This window comes from Eubalaena glacialis, chromosome 2, assembly GCF_028564815.1.
Source record: "Eubalaena glacialis isolate mEubGla1 chromosome 2, mEubGla1.1.hap2.+ XY, whole genome shotgun sequence".
Taxonomy (NCBI): domain Eukaryota; kingdom Metazoa; phylum Chordata; class Mammalia; order Artiodactyla; family Balaenidae; genus Eubalaena; species Eubalaena glacialis.
In genome coordinates this window covers 181,457,454-181,482,154 of record NC_083717.1, presented here as the reverse complement: position 1 = coordinate 181,482,154, position 24,701 = coordinate 181,457,454, and the positions used below count along the sequence as shown (strand labels likewise).

Sequence of the window (24,701 nt, the reverse complement as noted above, 5' to 3'; positions counted from 1 at the left end):
CAACATGATCCTTCAGAAACCACTGAACCCCTTTAGGCTCAATGTCTATAAAATGGACCCATCCTGGCATCTGTGCACAGATTCGATGAGACAGGTGATATAAAGACAGTGCGAGGCAGGGTGTCAGTCACTGTTCCCATCATTATTATTTACTCCCAAAATGTTTTTCTTATCTCTTAATTCTTTATTCCACACTTCTGTTGTATAATGTGTGAAAGGAAAATCAAAATGGAGTTGGTGTTGCTAAGAGAGTTCTCTAAAATGGAGCCAGGAGACCATTAAGGAAGTGTGACTTCTGCACATCAAAATCTTTTGTCCTGATGACGTCATCCAGAACACCTTCCAGAAATGCAAAATATTTACTGGACCCTTACCTTAAAACAACCTATGATTCCTCAAGGGCAAATCTTTTCTAACTTGAGTCAGAGTCAGTCACAAATTTCACCAGGCAACTTTTAACAACCCCGTGGCTTTTCGTCTCTTCCTCAGAACACTCTTTCGGGGTTACCCGAATTTGTATCTCCCAAATTGCAATTTTTCAGACCCTATATAAACTCTTTTCTTCTTTGCAGCCTCCTGCATTGTTTTTTTGGTTGACAAATGCATGTATACTTATTGATATATCACAGAAAGAATTTGCAGGATGACTAGAAAAACCATCACTCCTGCCTTTTTTAATATAACCTGTGCATTTGATGACATTCCTTTAAATTTATTGAATATATTATTTCTGTAGGTTTTAATAAATAACTTTTCCTATCCTTCACACCTTAGGTATTATCAAGGAAAAAAAAAAAAGATAAGCATCAACCTCAGCCTTCAAGTAGATAAAATAGGTGCCTCTCACATAGACATGAAAAGAAATGAAGATTCTGATGTGCTCTTGATGCATAAGGTGAGACAAAACTAACCTGTAAATAACTTTGTTTCATTTTCCAGGGAAGTAGATCAAGACTCAGATGGTCATGTCAGCTTTAAAGACTTCGAATATGCCATGAACTATGGACAAAAGTAAGCCTAACTATTGTGTGCTGCTTTTGGCAACCTGTGGGGAGACTGAAATAGATTGTGATATATTTAGATGTCGAATCCCACTCTACCGATGATGTCATGCTGCATACCTTCCGTTAAACTCTTCATCATGGTTCTCAGATGCTGACAATTGCTTGCACTGCCACTGGGATGGTCCCCAACACCTCCTCTTTACTCTCAACCCCTGACTCCCCCCCACCCCACGCTGCCAGCCAGGATGCTCCACTCATTTACTGGTCCTTGCCACCCTACCCACAACCTCCCTGATCCTCACCAGTTCCTAATGTCAGGAACTGCCAGTGGTACCAGTTTCCTTCATGCATTCAGCTTTGGTTGAACAAATAATAGCACCTACATGCAACTGAGTGCTGACTGCGTTCCAAGCAATGAGCAAGGCTTTTGGAAAACAAAGTTAAGACTTCTCTAAGACAATGTATCCTTAGTAGTCATCAAAAATCATCATCGCAAAAATGGCCCTAGGGCGCTGGCTGTGCAAGATGGAAAAACCAGATTGAGCTGACATTAGTATAAGTCTTCTCCAGCTGCATACGGAGGAAGAACAGGGTGCAGTAAGGATATCGGAGGCAAAAGACTTACCTGCAGAACCCATTAGAATGGCCTGGGCCTGGGGTTCCTGCAGCAGAACAACAAGCCCTGGGCTGCCCGGCTGCCCTCTGCTGTGCCCTCCCTGATTCTGGGTGGCTCTGCCCTGCAACAAGAGCCTTAGCCATCTGTGTTCCCGTTCTCTGTTTTCTGCCCATCCATACCTGGGATCCAGGGACTGCTGTCCTAGAACAAAAACTGTGACCCTGGACATTCAGCACTTATTTTAAATAAATACTCATATCAATACTAATATTTTATCTGTAAATGTTCAGAATGCTAAACATTAACAACACTGTGAAAACATCTAATATAATTCAAATTTTAAAAGTATTAAAGGTCAAGGAAATATGTACATTTGTCAAAGAGAAACATTAAATAAGCATCCTTCTAACATAAAGTATTAGCAGATAAACTTAATAAACTGTCATAAATCAGAGGAGCCTAAAGAGACATAACAGCTAAATGTAATTTGGTGTTCTGGAGGGGATCCTGGAATAGAAGAAAGGACATTAGGTAAATACTAGTAAGGTATGGACTTCAGTTCATAATGCTATATCAATATTGGTTCATTAATTGTGACAAATGTACCATACTCATAGAAAATGTTCATCATAGGGGAAAGTGAGTGAGTACATGGGAACGCTCTGTCCTATCGTCACAATCTTTCTATAAACCTAAAACTATTCCAAAATAAAAAGGTTGTTAAAAAATAAAGTTTTATTCCAAAATTAGCATACTAAACACTATCTAAAATGAAGAAAACTTTGAAAATCATTAAGAAGTACACATGAAATATTATTTCAAGAACAAAGTGGATCCATGGTATCATTGAGCATCACGTGCGTTTTAGGACAAATTATTCTGGCTGATGAAAAGCCCTTTCTGACTTCGGGTAGAGTTTTATTTAGCAAGTATTTTCATCATAAATTGAATAGTTGAGTCATTGGTCCTCATCTCAGTACATAAGTGATCCTGCTTTTAGATTTTTAAAATATAAAAATTAGAGTAATCTACCAACAAAATGTTTATATTTCAGTAATTGCCAGAATACCAAAACCTTGTATTGCAATCACTATTTGGACCTTATTTCTTCCTGTAAACATGACAAGAGAGAGGGAGAGGTCACGTCCTCCCTTTGAGTGGCAGGCAGGAGGCCAGGGTGGGAAGAGCTGTTGGGCAACTGCCTTGATCCGGGATTAGTCCAGGCTCTCTTCGGTCTCAGTGAGGTCTCAATGACAGAAACCTACCCAGACTAGCTTAGACAGAAAAGGAATTTACTAGAAAATACTGGGCTAGTTTATATAATCCAACATAGGAAGGGCAGTGGTGCAGCTGGGTTTCCAGGAAAACAAGAGCCAACAACATGAGCACCTCCGGACTCTGCCCCCGTCCCATGGTCACCGCAGCCTCACAGCATTCCAAAAAGGAACTGGCCCGTCATCTGTCCACGTGCAGAGACCCCAGAAAGAGGCTTCAGATGGCCCCTGGATCAGTCAACTCTGATTCATCTTGAGGGTATAGGCTTGGTCCCTAGGCACTCAGCCAGGTGTGCTGAGGGCTGGTCACAGGAGGGGAAGTTGATAAGAGCTGGGCGGCCATCCCCTGTTCTTGTTTAGAAGAAAGCCATATGACCTGGACCTTCTCTAGGAGGGAGAGCACCTCAAGGATTTGGTGCTTAGGTGGGCCCAGGCTCTCAGGGCAGAGCACAGACCAAAAGAAGGGGCAGTGAGAAGCTGCTCATGTCATCTTCCCTCCTTACCACTCCCCCTACACTCAGTCCAAATCCTTGTCTTGTAAGCTTTGCCCCAGCTTCTCACTTCCAGGCCGCCACCCTCATCCCCAAGCCACATGATGCTGTCTGCAGTGTGACCCCCCTTGGTCTCCCTTCAGTTGCATGGCCCACGGATGGGCATCTATGCAGGCTGATCAGCTCGGTCTCTCCCCATAGAGGGCCTCGGGAGTGAGAGTGAGGGAGGCGGAACAGCGCTCCTCTGGCCGAATGAGTGGTGATGACTCAGGGGCGAGGGGCAGACGTGTTTGCCACTATGTGGCCTGGAAAACCAAGGCAGCTGGTTTGCAATGAGAGCAGAAAATGAAACAGACACCAAGAGGGGAACAAGAGAGGAACTAGAGAAACCCCATGGTACTGGATTTCTGATTAAAGCTTATACACAAGGCCCAGTCATAACCCTTTGGGTCCTATGAGGTAACTCTGTATCCTTCCAATAAATCATTCTGCTCGAGCCAGCTGGAGTTGCTTTCTGTTATCTGAAACCAAGAGAACCCTAACTGTTACAAGCATAGAGCCAAGGACAGATACTAGGTAACATCAACATTTACTGGGGCAGCAGAGAAAAGAGTCTTCTTAATAGACTAAGAAGAAGCAGTCAAGATGGAAGAGGAAGCTGTCGCCAGATCTCTTTCGCTGATACCTCTGCCTCTACCTGATCTTTCACTATGACCAGCTCCAGTCTTCCCCTGTGGCAACAGCTCTCTCTCGGAGATCACCAGTGATTTCCAGTGGCCAAACCCACGAGCCCCTCTCGGACCCTATCACACTCGTCCTTTCTCTTGGGTCCTTCTCTCTTTAGCCTCCATAGCACTGCTCTCGCGTGGTATTTCTGCGCCCATTCTTCCCTGACTCTCTTTCCCTGTATCTTCAACCATCCTGTAAGTGTTAGGATTCTGCAGGGTACTCTAATTGGCCACCCTTCTTTTTTTTTTTTAATAAATTTATTTATTTATTTTTGGTTGCTTTGGGTCTTCATTGCTGCGTGTGGGCTTTCTCTAGGAGCGGCGAGCAAGGGCTACTCTTCATTGCGATGTGCAGGCTTCTCGTTGCGGTGGCTTCTCTTGTTGCAGAGCACGGGCTCTAGGTGCGCAAGCTTCAGTAGTTGTGGCATGCGGGCTTCAGTAGTTGTGGCACACGGGCTTAGTTGCTCCGCAGCATGTGGGATCTTCCCGGACCAGGGCTTGAACCCGTGCCCCCTACATTGGCAGGCAGATTCTTAACCACTGCGCCACCAGGGGAGTCCTTGGCCACTCTTCTTGATCCACACATTCTCCAAGGATGATCTCATTCTCTCCCAAGACTTCAGCTATCACCTTTATGGGTGTGACTCCACCAACCAAACTTTATCTTTCGTCTTGATCTCTGCTGCACCCAGACCTGTGTTTTCATTTGCCGGTTGGACATTTTCACCTCAACCCAAGCTCACTGAACTAAAATCAGACTCATTGTTTTCTCTGATTTCCAAAATTGGCTTCTCATTCTGTGTTTTCTATTTCTGTTAATGGCATCCACCCCTTCCCCTACCCCAAGCTCTCATCTGAACCAGCCACCTAGGAGTTTCTTTCAAATCTCCCCCATCCTCCTTCACTGTGACATCCAGTCAGTCACTGCATCCTTTGAGTCTGCATTTGCAAAAACTTTCATGACATTTCCTTCCATCCATCGTGATCTCTCGGCCCATGTTCTTATTCCCACTCCCATCCGTCCATCGGGCCATATGTTCTTCTATTCATTGCTATAAAGATGAGTAAAGGGTGTGGGGCTAAGTAAGAAATAGACCCCATTGTCATGAAATTTAGTCCAGCATGTCAGTTATCTTCGCAAAGCACAAATAGAATTGTTTTGTTTTGTTTTTTCTCTGCTCAAAAGCTTTAATAGCCATCTTTTCTATTGGGTCATGTCTAACCCTTAATGTGCCATTCAAAGCCCTCTACAGTCTTGTCTCCACTTGTCTGTTCAGCTTTATCTTTCACAACTACCTCTACCATACCATCCCACAACCAGGCAACTCACACACACACATACAAGTCCCTTAGCCTAAAAACACCAAAATAACAACTAGATCTTTGCCCCAAATAGAAAATTAACAAATAACCTTGGAATTCATATCTGATGAGGTAATAGGGAAATACACCATAAGATAAAATTCCATTTAAAAAAACATTGGGCCACCTTCATCCTAGTGAATTTGTTTTTTAATTTTTATTGGAGTGTAGTTGCTTTACAATGTTGTGTTAGTTTCTGCTGTACAGCAAAGTGAATCAGCTATACGTATACATATATCCCTCTTTTTTGGATTTCCTTCCCATTTAGGTTACCACAGAAGATTGAGTAGAATTCCCTGTGCTATACAGTAGGTTCTCATTAGTTATCTATTTTAGGTATATTAGTGTCCTAATGAATATTTTTCCTTCCCCATTGTCACCTTCAGGGGGGGAAAGGGGGGCGAATTTTGCTGGGTATTTTGTATTATTTTATTTTATTCTTGAAAATTGATGAGATAGACATTAGCATCCTCTCTTATAAATGAGGAAACCACCTCAGGGAGTCTAAGTAACGTGGCTCAGGCCAGGTGATGGCGATGGGTGGAGTGTCAGGGTGGAGATCCAAACCTGTCAGCCTGACTAAGCATAAATAACTGCTATTATGCTACATCACCTCCAGTGGGAAAATCATCTATGACACTGGTCCGTATTCTTTGGTCACACTTTGTTTTTGATCCAGAATGAGTTTATCCAGATTCATTGGCCATCCCAGGTCAAGCTTCTATCACATGGTAGGTATTAAATACTAATTCCCATCTTACACATCACCAAGCTTAATCCAAATTACATTGGGTTATTAATCAAATCCACTTTCAAAAGACAAAGATTTGCCACCAGAGACAATATCTTTTAAAATGTGCTGCCAGCTCTAAAGGCGGTTTTCAAAGAGGATTTCTAGAAATGCTCTGAACAATGGAAGCATTTTTTAAATAGATGTGCATCCTCACTGGGCAACACTCACTTATGTGTGTAAATTCTAAACCGCAGTTTTCAACAGTCACGGCACTTGGGGTTCACGCTTCACATACGGAATTATAATTTAGGGTTAATAAAAACGGTTGCTTTCCTTTTTCTTAGCTTGTAACTTTTGAGAAATCTGTTTAGAACTGCGGAATTAGACAGTTAAAACCCACACAAATGGAAATGTAATGGCATTAGGGATAGCAGCTCACAAAGTGACCTTTCTTACAAAACAAATTTAAATTGGCTTGGCCACGTGGATTCAAAAGTGGCTGAAAACAATTTAACATAATAAAATATGGAGTGTTCAATCTAAATTTCTCTTAGATTGCTAAATTGGTAAAATGCTCAGAAGTGTGAATCAAAAAGAACATTACTCTAACTTCACAGAAAATGCAGATTAATTTATATGAAAACATAAACTGAAATCCAAATATACTCCTTATTTTATGATTTACTGATCCTTGGCGGGGGAAAAAAACTTCAAAGGAGAACAAAGCAGTTAGGTTTGCTGTAGTATATTCATTAGGAAGAACAATTTCAATAATATTAAATTTTTACAAAAAAATTGACCAAGGGTCTGGAAGTACATCGCAAGTATTATAATAATAGTCACTGTAAAGTAGAAGCCAGGTTTGGTCATCTTCTTTGTTTTAAAGAAGGAAGCCAACCTTGACTTTAAATGATGTTTCTAAGGTTAAACATGGCAGAAATAGTGCTTGAGTCAACTTCGTTACCAAGCATTCTCTACTGCTACTTATATTGGACTGCTTGTGGAATGAGGTTTATTCATTGTCTTTCTTTTTTCCCCCTTTTTCCCTTCCCTCCCTTCCTCCCTCCTTCCTTCCTTCCTTTCTTCCTTCCTTCCTTTCCTCCCTCCCTCCCACCCTTCCTGCCTTTGTTTCTACTATCCCTATCACATCCATAGATAGAATTACATACACTGAGCCATCCAGGGTTCTATCTGACCTGCTTTTTAACTGATGTCCTTGTGTCAACAGATTCCACCCCCCCACTACAAATAGAAACCAAAATTCCAGCATACTTCATGTATTTTATCAAATATGAAAACCTCTTGGCCATTATCTCTTCAAACACTTCTTTTATGACATCCTTGAAGAGAATGTCCTCTCAGAATCCAGTTACACGTATGTTATGCCGATGATGTTATCTGACATCTCTCTCATTCTCTGTTCTCCTCCTCCCCCTCTTCCTCCCTCAGTTTAACTTTCAGTTCAGTAATTTCTACTCACTCACTGCTGGTGGGAATGCAAAATGGCACAGCCACTTCCGAAGACAGTTTTACAGTTTCTTACAAAGCTAAGCATAGTCTTACCAAATGATCCAGCAATCATGAACCTACATATTTACTCAACTGATTTGAAAACTTCTCTCCACAAAAAAATTTGCTCAAGAATGTTAATAGCAGCTTTATTCATCATCACCCAAAGCTGGAAGCAGCCAAGATGTCCTTCAGGAGATGAGTGTATAAACAAAATGTGATACAACCATACAATGGAATTATTATCCAGTGATTAAAAGAAATGAGCTGTTGACCCACAAAAACACATGGGTGAATCTTTAATGCATATTTCTAAGTGAAAGAAGCCAGTGTGAAAAGGCTACATTCTGTATGGTACCAATATGACATTCTGGAAAAGGCAAAGCTATAGTGATGACTAAAAGACCAGTGATTATCAAGGGTTTTTTGTGGTGGAGGAGGGTTGACTAGGTAAAGCACAGGGAATTTTTTTTTTTTTTAGTGTGGTAAAATATGCAAGATGAGCCAGAAGTGAGGGAGTGCTCAAAAAGCAAAACAAAACAAAATTTTTAAAAAAACAACTTACATTGGTAGGGGTATATCAAAGGGACACAAGAACCAATAGAAAGAGCTCCAAGTGGCCAAAGCTGGAACAATTTGAGTAACAAAATAAAGTAGTATTGGATTATAACTCAAAGTATAAAATAAATATCCATGAGTCCACACTGATTCAAATAAATGATTGAATAAATAAATGGCAGAGTTGAGACACATCTCCTTTGCAGAAGAATTCCAAATGATTTATGTAGGTACTCTGCCTTCAGAGGGGTGGAGCGTAGCTCTCCATTCCTTAAGTGTGGACTGCAGATAGTGACCTTCTTCCAATGGGTACCGTATGGAAGGGAGACATAGAGTAACTGGTGAAACCTGACAAACGCTACTTGAGCCAGGTGATCAAGGTCAATATCAACAGTGATAGATCTTGTTGATACTATGTACCCTTATGTATGTGATGAAAATGACCCTTAACCTCTCTGGCTTTCCTCCTCAAACCCCACAACCTCAGTCCAATCATGAGAAAAACAGCAGACAAATCCTAATTCAGAGACATTCTACAAAATACCTGACCAGCACTTCTCAAAACTGTCAAGGTCAAAAACAAGGAACGCCTGAGAAATGTCACAGCCAAGAGGACCCTAAGGAGACATGACAGCTAAATGTTATGTGATAGCTGGGATGGGATCCTGGAAAAGGAAAAATACATTAGATAAAAACCCTGGAAAACTGAATGAAGCATGGGCTTTGGTTAATAGTAATGTCAAAATTGTTTCATTAATTATAACAAATGTATGATACTAACGTAAAATGTTAATAATAGGTGAAACTGGGTGTGAGGTGTATGGGAAATCTGTACTATCTTCACAATTTTTTTTTTTGTAAATCTAAAACTGTTCTAAAATAAAAGTTTATTTTTAAATTTTCAGGTATTACTGTATGGTGGAAATTATATCCCTTGCCACTCTAAATTTATAATACAAGTCTAGATGTCAATTAAAAATATATAAAGGGGTTATATATAGCTTTTCAAAATAATGTTATAGGATACATTAGCAAAAAATGGAAAACCACCACTTAATGGCAACTTTATAGGACTCTGAACTCTCAACAGTGTCCCATTGGGGTCAGGCTTTTGCCATAGGGACGTATGCTCACAACCTGTTATATGGGTTGGTTTCTGACAAAGAAGAGACCTCATATATCTGCTTTTGAATTGCATTTGGAGAGCCTCAAAAAACAAACAAACAAAAGTGCCTAGCTTTCCTATAATACTGCTTGCAATATACATTTCAAAGGAAGAAATCCCTTAGCTTTGGACCTATCGAAATGAAAGCCCTTTGCATGTCTTTTGAACTTCATAATTCCTACGGCACTGAGAAAACCCACAGGTATGGTTCCTAGATTCTCCCTGTGGCCAGTCTCAGAAGGCCTGTTAATATGTTAATATAGCCAAACATGGAAACAACCTAAGTGTCCATCGATGGATGAGTGGATAAAGAAAATATGAAATATATCTGTATCTGTACCCATACAATGGAATATTATTCAGCCATAAAAAAAAGAAGAAAAGCTGCCACTTGTGACGATATAGATGGATCTTGAGAGCACTATGCTAAGTGAAATAAATCGTACAGAGAAAGACAAATACCGTACTGATTTTCAGCCTTTTTTCTTTTCTAATACTTATAAGACTATAAGTGTCATCTAAGCCCTGCTTTAGCTGCATCTCACAAGTTTTGGTATGTCTTGTCTTCATTAATATTTTGTTCAAAATATTTTCTAACTTCTGTTGTACTTTCTTCTTTGACACATGGGCTGTACAGAAATGAGTTGTTAAATTTTCAAAAGATGTGGCATTTCTAGTTTTTGTTATTGATTTCTAGCTAATTCCACTGGTCAGAGGACTTATTTTTAATGTTTTCAAATCCTTAAATCAATTTGCTTTTAAGCCCTTCAGTTCTCCAGTGAACAAATATATCTTCCCATGTATTTAAATGAATTTTAAGTATAATTAAGTAAACTCTATAATCTGATGTCTTAAGTCTCTTGAATGTTTCAATAGTATTTGTAAACTCGAATTTCAACTCAAAATCGTAAGTCTAAACCAACTTGTATTTTTTTAAAATATTTATTTATTTATTAATTTTGGCTGTGTTGGGTCTTAGTTGCCGCATGCGGGATCTTTCGTTGCGGTGTGCGGGCTCTTCGTTGAGGCACACAAGCTTCTCTCTAGCTGTGGCGCGCGGGCTCCGGAGTGCGCGGGCTCAGTAGTTGCGGTGCTCGGGCTCTCTAGTTGTGGCGTGCGGGCTTAGTTGCCCCGCAGCATGTGGTATCTCAGTTCCCCGACCAGGGCTCGAACCCATGTCCCCTGCATTGGAAGGCAGATTCTTAACCACTGGACCACCAGGGAAGTCCCCCAACTTGTATTTTAAATTGGAATCACAAAGTGAATCTGTTAATCAGTCTAAAGCTGTGCTGTCTAAAGTCACCAGCACATGTGACTACTTAAATTTAATTTTAACTAATCAAAATTAAAGAAGGTTAAAAATTCAGTTCCTCACTGGATAGCCATATCCAGGAGCCATATTTCAAGTGTTCGATAACTACCTATGATTGGTGGCCGCCATGTTGAACCGCGCCAAAGAGAACATTTCCATCATTGCACAGAATTCTGTTGGACAGCACTCCCTAGACACTCCTGTAGTGTGCTGGCCAGCCTCTGGATTGGCCGCCCCGGGGCCCTGATCCTGGTCCAGTCAGGTGACAGAATCCTGTGGTGATTTATGCGAACATCATCCCACACAAGGGAGCTACTGTGGGGACTCCTTAGAATGGGATTGAGGGAGATAAAAACATTCCGAGGCAAACTCCTGCTCACCCTTCAAGGCCCCATGCCAACCTCACGTCCTGTGTGACAACTAACTCCTAACCCCTTAGGAGATGAGTCATACTTTCTTCTGGACCCACTCCCACAGCAGTCACTTCAGAGCTCTCCTCACACTGTAGCGTGGTCGCTGCACTTCCATTCCGCCTCCAGCTTTAGACTACGAGCTTCCCGAAGCCAGAACCATTTTTTATCTTTGCGTCTTTAGTGTCTGGCACCGTGCCTGTGCATGACAGGTTTGCATACATTGCTGAATGAGAGGGAAGTTTCTCTGAGAGGCAGAGCTAAGAATCCGAAGATGTGAATTCCCCTCTCCACTCAGTGTTTGAATGATGCTCCTTGGCAAGTCAGACACTTTTCTTGGGCCTCAGTTTCCTCTTCCTCATCAATTTCAAGGAGGAGGTTGACTTCGATAAGATTGCTCATTGCCTGTTAGACGTAAATAAGTGTTATATGAACAAAGGGTGCCGTGGCCAAGGAAGCTCGGGAAATACTCGGTCAAACATGACAAATGGGTGTTTTCTTACTGTAGGAGTTCACAGAAACTTTAAAATGCTGAAGTCCGTTATGGCACTCCAAGGAATGGGTAGAATGCAGAGTTTCTCAGACTTATTTGATGGACCGTGTAATTCTGTGTTTGTGTGTGTGTGTGTTTATGTGCACGTGAGGATATAGAGAGAGCCGTCTTAAAGAACTAATGTTCCATGGATTATACTTTGGGAAATGATTGATTAGCTGTCTCTAAGCAATCTTCCAGTTCGATGTTTTTATGTCTTATGAACATGCTGCCATCTTACCGTCCCTGGTACCTAACTTGACTGGTGGTGTGACTGTAAACTCATAAGCCACACACTTAACTTTCCACTCCCTCTGCCCCTGCTTCCTCATCTCCCCTTGCACCCCTGCCCCACCCAAGTGAAGACACTGAGCAACTCGACTTGAAACACCCGGAAGGAAGGGCCTGGGGTGCACCCACTTAACCTCAGACCTCAGATAGTGAGGTCACATCAGAGCTGATCTAAGAGCAGCTGCCTTGAAAACTGAAGCATAAGACAGAATGATTTTATTTTAATTTAAATTGATTTTCTCAGCTCTATCATGTTTCTTTCATGATATCATGGAGGTAACTGTTTAATATATCTAATCTTAGCCATAACTTAATATACCGGGCTTTCATGCCCAGGAATTGTTAAAGCAGCAACAGATTATTAATGTTATGTTAATAAGAGAGCAATAATGAAATATTATACAGAGTTCCTATTCCATATATTAGTAATGAAGACCTTTTGTGTTTTTGTGGACCTGATACTTTACACTGTGGTTGCCAAAAAGATTAGAAAATGTTTTTGCCTTCTCAGCAAAAAGGCCCCAGATTAGGCTATGTGACTAGAAAATATTTGCAACAGGTAACAAAAATGGCCATGGGCATTGTGAGACAGGAGGCAATGAACTTATTTTAATCTGAGGTGCCAGGAATAGCAACATTCTTGTTGCTCAGGAGTGAAACAAACAGTTTATCAGCTGCCTTGGAAATACAAAGTAGAAAACAGTGTTACCACAAAGCTCAGTCCTGTGATAAATTGCCACACGGACTGGAACTTACCAGCATTGATGGTAGAAACCAGTGTTTAGTAGATGCCTGCCATTGGCTGACACTGCTGTCAGCACTTCACACGCACTATCACAGATAATTCTTGTGGCAACTCTAAGACAGAGGCATTATCCTTATTGTCAAGATGGGGAATAAGCACAGAGGAGTGAAGGTCAGTGGCAGACCTGGGATATGAACCTGGACAGCCTGTCTTCTGAGCCCGCCCTTATAACCACAATGCTGAGAATGGAGACCCCTGGCCTTTTGGGTCTGAGCTCTGGGTTAGGGGAGGCACCGCAGGCCTCTGGCCTATCCAGAAGAGCTTCACGTATTTCCACTAACGCACTCATTTGCCTGCACCTCCAAGGTTACCTCGGGTCTCACAGTGCCCCCCTGGGCAGACTGTGATTTGGTATGGGTGTAGCAGGCCAGACAGATCTCCCGTCACTCTGCGACTCTCCAGTGGAGGTGACCACAGCCACCCGCTCATCAGAAAGTCCACTTGGTTCTTCGTGGAGCCAATATCACCTGAGGACTGGTGACTTGTAAACACGTGCACACACACACACCCGACCTCTCCTCCTTCCCCACACACACACACGCGTCCTCCAGCCCCGCGGTCAGCCCTGCACTGCCCTCAGTCGTGTGGTTCTCTCTGCACTCCCAGCAATTTCTTGAAGGAGACAGGCCTCCTCTGTGCTCTGTTGACCTTTGTTCCAAGAACATGGGCTGCATGTTCATCCCCTTCTGTGCCCAGTCTTATACTCAGGTGGGTGAGATGCACCTGGGTGTGAGGCTCCCTCACATCATGAGGAGGAAGAGGTTGTGTAACCTGTGGATTCCAAGACCCCAAACTTCATGTCGCCATCTTGGCTTTTTCCTCCACCATCGTTGGGCTTTGGCCAGACACATAGAAATTCTGAAAAGCAAAATGCCATTTTCTTCAATCACGTGATTTTTGAAAATGGGAGAAATAATACGACGTTGACTTAGCCAATGCCCTTTCTGTGCAGATACGAGGTTCATTGTAACTGTGATTTAAATACTAATTATATGCCAGTTTTAGTTTAAAGTTTTTTGTGTTTGTTCTTTTGCAGAAGCAGTCAGGGGAGTGACTAAAAGCTTATTCATTCCCGGGGTTTTTATTTTGGAAATGAACATGCTGGCACAATTTTAATTGGGTTTTAGTTGTTGTTGTTTTAATTCTCACAGCGATGGCTTGGCTATGTCTTTTGGGACTGCAGAGGGAAACTGGCATCTGGTGTTTGAGGATTCCAGGGATTTGCACCATATTTATGTGTAATAACTCTACAGTAAATAAACAGAATGAATAATTAAGTGAATAATGAGTTTCTCAGAAAAGAAGACTCCTCTTAAAACTGCAACAGAAATTCTCACGTGTGTCCCACCCTCCCTCCTGTGTGGTGATTCCACGCTGCTCTCACTGTGTCATTGTCCTGTGGAAACCAGCAAGGACATTTTCCAAGCGGAAATCAAGCATGCCGTTAATCAAGCATGCCGTTTGTATCATGGTTTGATACAAACAAGATATTTTCTTCCAATTGCAAGGATATTGGATTTATGTCTCTTAGAATTATCTTTTTTTTTACCCTAGAGAGAGTTATTTGCCTCTTTAAAAATAAAATCCATGAGGTTAAATTTCACTGAACAGTGTTGCTCTGAGGGACTAAAAACTTGAAATTCCAGGAATTTGCTGTATCTAGTGAAATTACATAAATGCATGTTAATACTCATATTAGCCAGGACAAGGTGCCCTTGCTTCCAGACGCAGCCCAGGCCCAAAGTGAATCTTTCCCAAGGTAAAACCACTGTGTAATTACTGTTTCTTCTCCATGTGTGTTCATCCACTCACTCATATGTTTTTACTTGTCCATTCATTCATGCCCCAAGTATTTACTGAGCACCTACTATATGCCAGGCACCGTGCCAGGCTCTGACGATACCATGGTGGGCAAAACCAGACCCAGTTCCTGTCCTTACAGAGCTTGCATTCTTATCAGGGAGATAGCAATCAAATAATGAAATGAAAGTTAAGTTGCAACTAATTTTGACAACTAACTTTAACTATGACAGTTTCTATGAAAGAAAGGGTTGGTCTGCTCAGGCTGCCATAACAAAATACTGCAAACCGGGTGGCTTAAAAAGCAGGGATTTATTGCCTCACACTTCCGGAGACTAGGAGTCCAAGATCAAGGTTTTAGCAGATTTAGTTTCATCTGAGGCCTGTGTCCTTGGCTTGCAGATGGCAGACTTCTCATCGTGTCCTCACATGGTCTTTCCTCTGTGTGCGTACATGTCTGTGTCCAAATCTCCTCTTCTTACAAGGACACCAGTCAGATTGGATTAGGGTCCACCGTAACAGCCTCATTTTAACTTAATCACCTCTTTAAAGGCCCTATCATCTCCAAACAGTCACATTCGGAGTACTGGGAGTTAGAGCTTCAACATATGAATTTTGGGGGACACGATTCAGCCATAACAGAGAGTAATCTGGTTCAGATGGAGATGTTAATGGGGAAAGGTCAGATATTAATGGGTACCCAAGCAGAGACATAGGGTGGGCTTGCTGAGGATTAAATGGGAATCTAAAGGATGATTAAGAGCTAACTAAACACAGTGGAGGGGAAGGGCATTCCAGGAAGAGGGAAGGGCACTGCCAAGCCTCCCGGTGGGAGGGGCATGGCAGGGAGCAGAGACCAAGGGGAGGCAACCATGGTGGCTGAGGAGCTGTGAGACACGGCATGGGGCTAGGATGACACTGACATTGTCAGTGGGGACAGCCAGGCCATGCAGGGCCCTCTAAACCAGGGCAGGGAATTTTGTCTTTTTCTCGAGAGCAATGAGAGACCATCGGAGGTTTTTAGTGAGGGCAGAGGTGGAATGACCAGATTTGCCTTTGGAAATTATCAGTCTGGCTGCAGTGTGGACAACGGATGTGAGGGGTTCTGGAGTGCATTCTGGAAGAGTGCTGGATACAGGAGAATGCTGCAGACATCCAAGCAAGAAATGAAAGTGGCTTGTATTCAGGAGGTGGGGTGGGATCAGAAAGAAACAAGTGGATCTGATAGATCAATGGGGACAGTGGGTTAAATTTGGTGGCACTGGATGGCAAGAGTGGATATGCTGGGCACTGGGTGAGGGAGAAGATGACAAGGCTGTCTCCTTAACTGGAGATGTCTGCCTTCTGTAACTGGGTTACCTAGGTGCAAGTCAGTGGGATGGAGAGCATCAGAAGAGGCTCATGTTAGAATTGACTTTTGATAATATTGACATCAGTAGACACCAAAGGCCCCATGGGTCCTCAGCACAGATACCTCTTTCCCCTGCACATGCTGTTCTGCCTTGAACGCTCTTTCCTGCTTATGCTTCACCACACACCCACCCACCCTTCATGGCTCAACCCAAGGGTCAACTTCCTCAGCAGCAAGGCCTTCCTGAATTCCTCAGACTGGGCTACATGTCCCTTTTACATACTCTTGTAACGCCTATACTTTTTCTTCAAAGCAGTTGTTAATGGTTAAAATTACATAATTATGTGTTTAAATTCTGTTTCTCCCACTAGAATATAAAGTTTGTGAAGGTCAAGAGCATTTCTGCCTAATTAGTGCAGCAGACTGGTAGTTCTAGAGCCAGACCCTCTGGGTTCAAATCTCGACTCCCCTACTTCCTAGTGATGTGATCTTGGACAGGGTGTTTCATCTCGCTGCACCTGAGTTGCTTTGAATGTTAAGTGTGGAATATGATGGTACATCCTTCATAGAAGCGTATGATGGATGATTAAATGAGTTAATTAGCATAAAGTGTTAATAACAGTGTTTGACATAGAGTAAGTACTCAATAAATGTTAGCTCTTATTATTGTTCATCACTGTACCCCTACATATTTGATGGACAGATGATCAGATAGATGGCTATAGACCGATGCATGGGTGGATTGAAGAATGGAAGGATAGATAAGGTGGAAAAGCAAGGAAGCTCAAATGGGTATTGTGGAAAGAGGGACTGGCCCATACTTCAAGACATAGTTAAATTCCAAGATATTGGGTCCCATTAACATAAACTTCTCCTGTATGGTTACTTTCAGGCAGGGCCTTAAAGAATCTCCATCAATACCTAAATAGACATTTCTCCAATGAAGACATACAAATGGTCAATAGGCACATGAAAAGATGCTCAACATCGCTAATTATTAGAAAAATGCAAATCAAATCTATGAGGTACCAACTCACACTGGTCAGAATAGCCATCATTTTAAAGTCTACAAATAACAAATGCTGGAGAGGGTGTGGAGGAAAGGGAACCCTCCTACACTATTGGTGGGAATGTAAACTGGTGCAGCCACTAGGAAAACAGTATGGAGATTCCTCAAAAAACTAAAAATAGAGTTGCCATATGATCCAGCAATTTCAACCCTGGGCATATATCCAGACCAAACTATATCTCAAAAAGATACATGCACGCCAATGTTCATAGCAGCACTATTCACAATAGCCAAGACATGGAAACAACCCAAATGTCCATCAACAGATGAATGGATAAAGAAGATGTGGTACATATATACAATGGAATACTACTCAGCCATAAAAAAGAATGGAATAATGCCATTTGCAGCAACATGGATGGACGTAGAGATTATCATACTAAGTGAAGTAAGTCAGAAAAAGAACAAATACCATATGATATCACATATGTGGAGTCTAAAATATGACACAAATGAACTTATCTACAAAACAGAAAGAGACTCACAGACATAGAGAGCAGACTTGTGGTTGCCAAGGAAGGGTGAGGGGGGATGGAGTGGGAGTTTGGGATTAGCAGATGTAAACTATTATATATATGTATAACTGAATCACTTTGCTGTATACCAGAAACTAACACAACACTGTAAATCAACTGTCCTTTAATAAAATACATTAAAAAATTAAATTAAAAAAAAAAAGAATCTCCATCAAGCCTTATTCAGTGATAAACCTAAGTATTTGTTTCTTGATTTCAACAGAGGAAAAAAAAATCACCACAACCCAACTATCCCCTCCTTAATTAAACTAACAGTACATTTCCTAACTTAACTGTAAAAAATTTTTAAAGGTATAATAACTAAGTTTAATGTGATTTTAACGCTAAATTGATTCATTGATTTATTCATTCTTATGTTCCTCCCTCAGACACGTATGGGATTCCTACCACGTGTCAGATGCTGTGATAGGTACGGGTGGTTACCAAGTCACATAAGCTATTGTCCCTATTCTCAAGGAGCCTAAGACTCCTAATAAACTTTATAAAGAGATTTCAGATAAATATTTATACTCAATATACCTGATCAAAACAAAGCAAATACAGCAGCAGAAGCTGTTTTATAAAACAGGGGGCCACAGATGATGAAGGATCATCCTCACTCTATTGTTCACCCCAGCTCAGCCCTGTCTTCAGTAATGAAGCCTCCAGCAGAGGCTGCTCAGTCCCAGCTGGAAGGTATTTGCATTGCTGTCACTCTATTTATGACAGCAACTCATGTCTGGTATTTTTCTTTTTGCCCAGAGGATTCTCTTTCTGTAATTTATTACAGAATTCAAGGCCATTTCATTAGGAGGAAATGTGCCATATCATTATTATAACAACTCTCCCTATTTTTGTTCAATTTTGAAACTGACAATCTAAAGACTATTTTTAGCTCAGTCATGTGCGATTATTTGTTTCCTTATTATGAGAACTTTTTTCCGTCGGACTAGTTAACATGAATTTTATGCTTACATATTATGTCACATGCTCCAATTCAATTTATTTTAAAGCAGATTCTTCGGGGGAAAACTGTAAAGCTAATTTGAATTGATTCTTTAGAGATTCCATTTTAAAGGAAGTGCTATAAAATTGGCAGAGAAAGTGAAAAAATGCAATTGAATTCTCTTCTTCAGCTACTCATTGGATTCAGAAATCTTTTTGACAGTGCCAAGGGTTTTGATATAATGTTTTACGCAATTTTCCTAACATTTATCTCAAACTCCACTGCCTTTATTTTGGTTGTTCGACTCAAAATGATTTCCTGATATTTCCATAGATAAAAGCAGAGTTCTTGCTAAAGGAAATATTTGGTGCTCTGATACAAACTTCTTACCATCTACAGTGGTGCCCGTCTATAAAACATCTGCTGTAAAGCGGGTATTTTAATTCCAGAGTGAATACTGAACATTTGTGGACAAACTTTCTGAGAGACGTGTGGAATAAAACTGCATCTCCCAACTTCCTCCTATTTGGCCCCAATTTATATTTCTGCCTTTCCTATTTGATGGATTTACAGCTTGAGGATAGCGTGAGAATAATAGGCAAGATGCCTGACGGCTTAATTTCCTGTCCTCCACGGGCCCGAGAAGAGACCATTGTTCGTCAGGGCAGGGGGCTCCGTGCTGATCAGAAACAGCCGTCACTGGTGGGGAAAGGCACCCCGGGATTGGTCCATCCAATCATTGCACTGGATGATTTATATCCGATTATTAACAATCTAATGGAAAATACATAGCAAACACATGTCTACAATTTCACCTTGAGACACACGTGTTTTCCTTGATGTGCTTTTAAAAGGGAGTTTTATTTCACACTCATCTTTTGCCCCAAATTCCCTAAATCGCATCCGTCATTTCTATTGGTCCAGCTAGTGGGCTAAGAGGCAGACTCGTGGAGGGCCCTCGCCCAATTTTGCCCTGCTCCCATTGACTGCAGCCTCGAGTACTTGGAGTTCCTCCCCTGAACTCAGGCTGGTCTTGAAAGAAGCAAATCACTGCTGCATGTGTTTTTGTTCTGATTACAAAGAAGATAATTGTGGGAAGTGAGAGCACCTGTTAGGCTCCGGGGGAAGAAGCAGGCCCAGGGCCAACTCCTCTATCAAAGACACAATGCTTAGGGCTCCCCCTTCCTTGCAGGGGCCCACAGAAGCTCTAATTTTAGTTAAAATGAGTATAAAAATGCATATCTAATAATAAATCCAGCCTACATAGTACTTGTTTTTATACCAAAATAGCCTTTGCATATCATCTTTTATTTTTTATAGAGGAAGGGGCACATGAACGTCATAATGCAGCCCTGAGCGGAACAGCCCTGAGGAACACGAGATAAGGGACTGACTGTGGGGTTACACTGTGACCGTGGGAGCTGGCGGCGAGGTCTCAAGGAGTCTCTGAGTCATACGCCTCTGCGTGTGAAAGTGGGCCTGAAGTTGCTGTAGGTCACAAGGCCGGAAATTGGGAAGGAAACATGGATATGACAACAGTGGTCTCAACCCGGGGTGATTTGCCCCCCAGGAGACATTCAGCAAAGCCTAGAGACAGCTTGGGTTCTCACAACTGCCGTTGAGTGTCGCTACCGGCATCTAGCGGGTAGAGGCCAGGGATGCACAGGACACCCCACAATGCACAGGACAGCCCCACACAACAAAGAATCATCTGGCTGAAAACAGCATCAGTGCTGAGGCTGAGAAACCTCAAGGTTAAGGTAAAGAAAGGCTGGGACCTGCGAGGCCGTCTGGAGCCCATGTTTGTCTCCCACAGCGTCCAAGCTCCATGCAGGGTGACCCACGGAAGCCGCTGGCGCCCTGTGCTGTGCAGCTACGCTTGCACTTGGCCGAGGACTTGGAAAATCTGAAAGAGGAGGTTGGGCATTGGCTGAGAGGCTGCAGGCCGCTGCCCCCGGCAACAGGTGAGCAGCGGAGGAGCTGCGGCCCCGCGAGCTGCGGCAATGCGCCGTGCCCTGCACCGACCTTCACAGTGTACAGGCTGCTGCTTCACCGCCATCTTCTGGACCTCATGCTCACTTCTCTCGTGGCCAAGCCCGGCGCGGAGCCACATGGGGAGCGGCACGCTAGGAAATGTGGTTCCCGCTTAGCTCAGTTGCCCTGGTAACACACCTCCGAGGTGGACCATGTGGAGCTCCGCTCACCAGCACTTTTCACTTAGGATGCGGCTTTTCCCCACCTCACTCCCAGCCTTGCATGCACTTCAAGGAGACTTGGCATCTCAACTGTTTTAATCTGCAAACAGCTGGTGTGCTTTAGACGGAGAGTTGTGCATCCACATCTGTTCTTTCCTTCAGGAACAGAGTCATGGCTGGACACACAGCTGCCTGGATGGACTACATGTCCCAGAGGCCCCTGCAGGTGTAGCTGTGATGTTAAGTACTGACCACAGGGCTCTGAGGGAGGCAGTTGTGCCAGCTCCCGAGCCGGGCCTTCAGACACTGGCTGTGCAGTCCTCCGTGTGCTCTACCCATTTCCAGCTGGAACCCAGAGGTGGGGGCAGTCAGCTTCAACCGCGCAAGGACAAGAGCAGAGCAGCGAGATGGAAAGATTCTGGAGGCTTTGCGGTCCAGAGAATCTTTAAGCATCCTTTTTCTTAAGGAGTTCTGAGTGAGCAGATTAGTCACTTAGGTTGCAGATGATAAGAGTCAACTCAAATCCACTGAAGCAGCAAAACGAGTATATTTGCTCACGTAATTGGGAAGTCTGGGGTAAGAATTTCAGGCATAGCTGGATCTAGGAGTTCAAACGATGTCATTAGGGCTCTGCATCTCTCAGTCTGGGCTTTCTGCAGAAGTCCAGGGAAGATGGCCTTCAGAAATTCCAGGCTTAAAATCTCCTTATAGCTCATGACCCAGGAGAAGACAGGAGCTTCTCTCTTCCAACATATGTTTTTAATTATGCAGAACAAATGCTGGATGGTCCTGCTGGGATCACAGGCTCACCCCTGAACTCATTGCTCTGAACCCCAGAAGGAGATTGGAATGAATCTGTAAAATCACGACCTGCAACAGTTTACTTGAGAAGTTAACCAACATTACCAGGAGTGAAGACAGCGCCGAAGAGGGGGTAAAGTCAGGAAATATAAGTTGGGGTTCAGAGGATGGAAAATCATGCTCACTGGGGGGAATTTGGAAAGGCTTCACAGCAGAGGTGGGATTTGAACTGGGCCTTGAAAGACTTAGAGCTTAAAAATGCATAAAGAAGAAAATACTGTGCTTTCTTTTCTGACCATTTTCAAAGGCTCAGGCAAGCTCAGTAGCACTGTGGGATGGAAAGGATCCTGTTGTTTTTCTTTCCTCTGCCATTGGTTCGGGATGAGAAGTGCTTCCCTTTGAGCACTGAATCCTTCCAGAGGCGGACAAACATGGGGAAGAGTCTGGTTGCCAGGACACACATCTCCAGCCCAGGCACTCTCATGTAAAGCAAGAAGAAACGTCTTGCTTCTCTGTAACCTGAAGAAAGGATGGTGAGTGTAATTGGCAGTTCCCTTAATCAGTCCAGAAGGGCTTGTTATATAAATAAATGATTCAGATATGAAGTGACTTACCATAGGAAACAGGCATTTCTCCTCTTCGTTTTTCATATTCCTGGAATGCTTTCTTTTACGTTTGCAGTGGAATAGGCTTGTAATTTTACTACACACTTATTATTTCCGAAACTATCTAGTGTTAGGATTTTACAAATACATTTTTATGCAGTTTCAAATAGCTTAGTGATTTTCCAATTAATCAGGCAACCAGAGCCTGTGGCTCATTTCTTTAGGACAGGGGTCAGTTATCTGGGATGGAGATGCCCCTTTGGCCAACCGGGGTGCTATTGGCTGGCTTCAGGAGTATGGCAGCTGGCTGGACCTTAAAAGGTGGTGGTTGTGGCAGTGATGATGGTGATGATGATGATGATAGCAACTATTGATCATACAGGTGATGCAGCCAGGATATGAACACCACTCTCCCCTGTTCTAAGGAGACTGCCATACCGTCTTTCCTAGAGAATCGAGGTAACTTTAGTTTGTTTGATGGCTGCAAGAGCATCCAGGGATTTATCATTTCCTAGTTGTTTGATGATGAAATGATTTCTTTAGGTACAAAGCTCTTTTCATTGATTGTACCTTCATGCAGGGAGTGGAGATGTAGCCATATTTGCTTTAAGCTTAGTCCCTCTGGATCAGTTTGTCCTTAGAGCACCTTGGAAGCAGTTCAGAAGCTCAACATCTGTTGTCTGTCCCCTTAGGGGGCAGGGATCACAACACTCCTGTGGGACTACAATGAGTCCTAAAGAAGGATTCCTGACTTCAGGTGGGTGGAGCCACATAACCAGTTTAACTTAACTGGATTGATTTGACTGGTGGGGTGGATCATATTAGTCCTCAATCATTTACTCACCCTTTCAATCCCCGCCCATTGCCATGTGACTTGCAGTGTCTCTTATGGTTGGAGCATACTTCTCCACCCCCTTGATATTGGGCTTGGTGCCATGACTTGCTTTGTCATGGGCAAAATGAGATGCGAGCAGGAGAGATTGAGTGACAGGTAAGGGTAGAGGTTATAGCAGACTTCACTCTTACTCTTGGTCATTTGTTCTTCTCTGTCTGCCATTAGAAAGGCATAACCCCAATAGGCACTGCTCTTTCAGCCCAGGTTCTCACATGGAATGAGAGTGAGAAATACATATTTGTTGTTGTAAGCCCCTGAAATGTTAGGGTTGTTTGTTACAACAACATAACCAAATGAAAGCTGACTGATACAAATGGTCATTTATTGTCCTACACAGTTCAATGAAATAGTCCTACTAGATATATGTGTATGTGTGTATCTATATAGTTGAACTATTTTATATAGTATCGGTAGATACATGGATATAGACTGAGGTTGTGACAGGTCTATCCAAGAAAAACTAATTCTAAGAAAACTAATGAACTACAGTCAGGTTAAACCAACTATAACAAGAAGCCACTTTTGCATATGAAACTTGTAAGAGCTATAAATATAATTGTATTGGAGAGAGAGCACTGCAATCAGGCGTTCGTGGACATTGTTAACTGGGGTATAAATTAGTATAACAGTGCTGGAGATGGATTCAGACGTAGTACTAGTAATAATAATAGATGACATTTATAGAATGCTTTTATGTGCAAGGCACTACTATTTGAAGTCTTATTAACCTTACTTGAATTAATGAAATTGGTTTACATGTACTAGCCCACTTAATCCTCATAACAACCTTGTCAGGAGAGGTATTATTAGTAAACAATATATTTTAAAAGGCTTAAAAATTTGAGCACAGATGTGTGTTCTTTGACCCACATGTGGGAATTTATCCTAAGGAAATAATTAAAGATGGGGTATAAAGTTTTAATGTAGGAATGTTGATGGCAGCATGGTTTATAATTATGAAACTAGGAAGCAATATAAATATCCAAAAGATGGGGATCTTTTAAGTAAATTGAGCCATTTAAAAGTGATATAAAAATGTAGCATGGACATGAAAGGACCTTTATATTAAGTAAATGGTGTAGCTTGTAATAGTGCAGTCCTGTGTTGTCTGGTACAGTCGCCACGAGCCACATAAGCACTTGAAATGTGGCTAGTCTGAATTGAGATGTACTGTAAGTAAAGGCTTAGTATGGAAAAAAAAGGAATATAGACTATCTCATTAATAATTTTTACATTGATTGCAATGTTGAAATGATAATATTTTGGACATGCTATTCAAATTTATTTCACCTGCCTCTTGGTACATTTTAAATATTTATTTACTTTTATTTTTAAAAAGAACAATTGTATATGTTTAAGGTATACAACATAATGTTTTGATACATATACAGAGTGATATTACTACAGTCAAGCTAATTAATGTATCCATCTCCTCACATAATTTCTTTGTGTGATGAAAGTACAAATCTATTCTCTTAACAAATTTCCAGTACACAGTACAGCATTATTAACTATAGTCATCATACTGTACATTAGATCTCTAACTTCATTCATCCTACACAACTGCAACTTTGTACCCTCTCACCGACATCTCCCCATTTCCCCCATCTCCCCACCCTTGGTAACTACCGTTCTACTCCCTGCATCTATGTATTTGACTTCTTTTAGATTCCGCATATAAATAAGATTGTGCAGTATTTTTCTCTTGGGGTCTGGATTATTTCACTTAGCAAA

General features: G+C 42.1%; 1 protein-coding gene across 1 annotated transcript in view; it reads left to right on the top strand.

Annotated features, from left to right (window-relative positions):
* Positions 1-24,701, top strand: part of EFCAB11 (EF-hand calcium binding domain 11) — a 178,885-nt gene that overhangs the window by 143,592 nt on the left and 10,592 nt on the right. Inside the window, exon 6 of the mRNA XM_061182799.1 lies at positions 940-1,011. Coding sequence (XP_061038782.1) covers positions 940-1,011 — 72 coding nt within the window. The remainder of the gene's footprint in view (positions 1-939; positions 1,012-24,701) is intronic.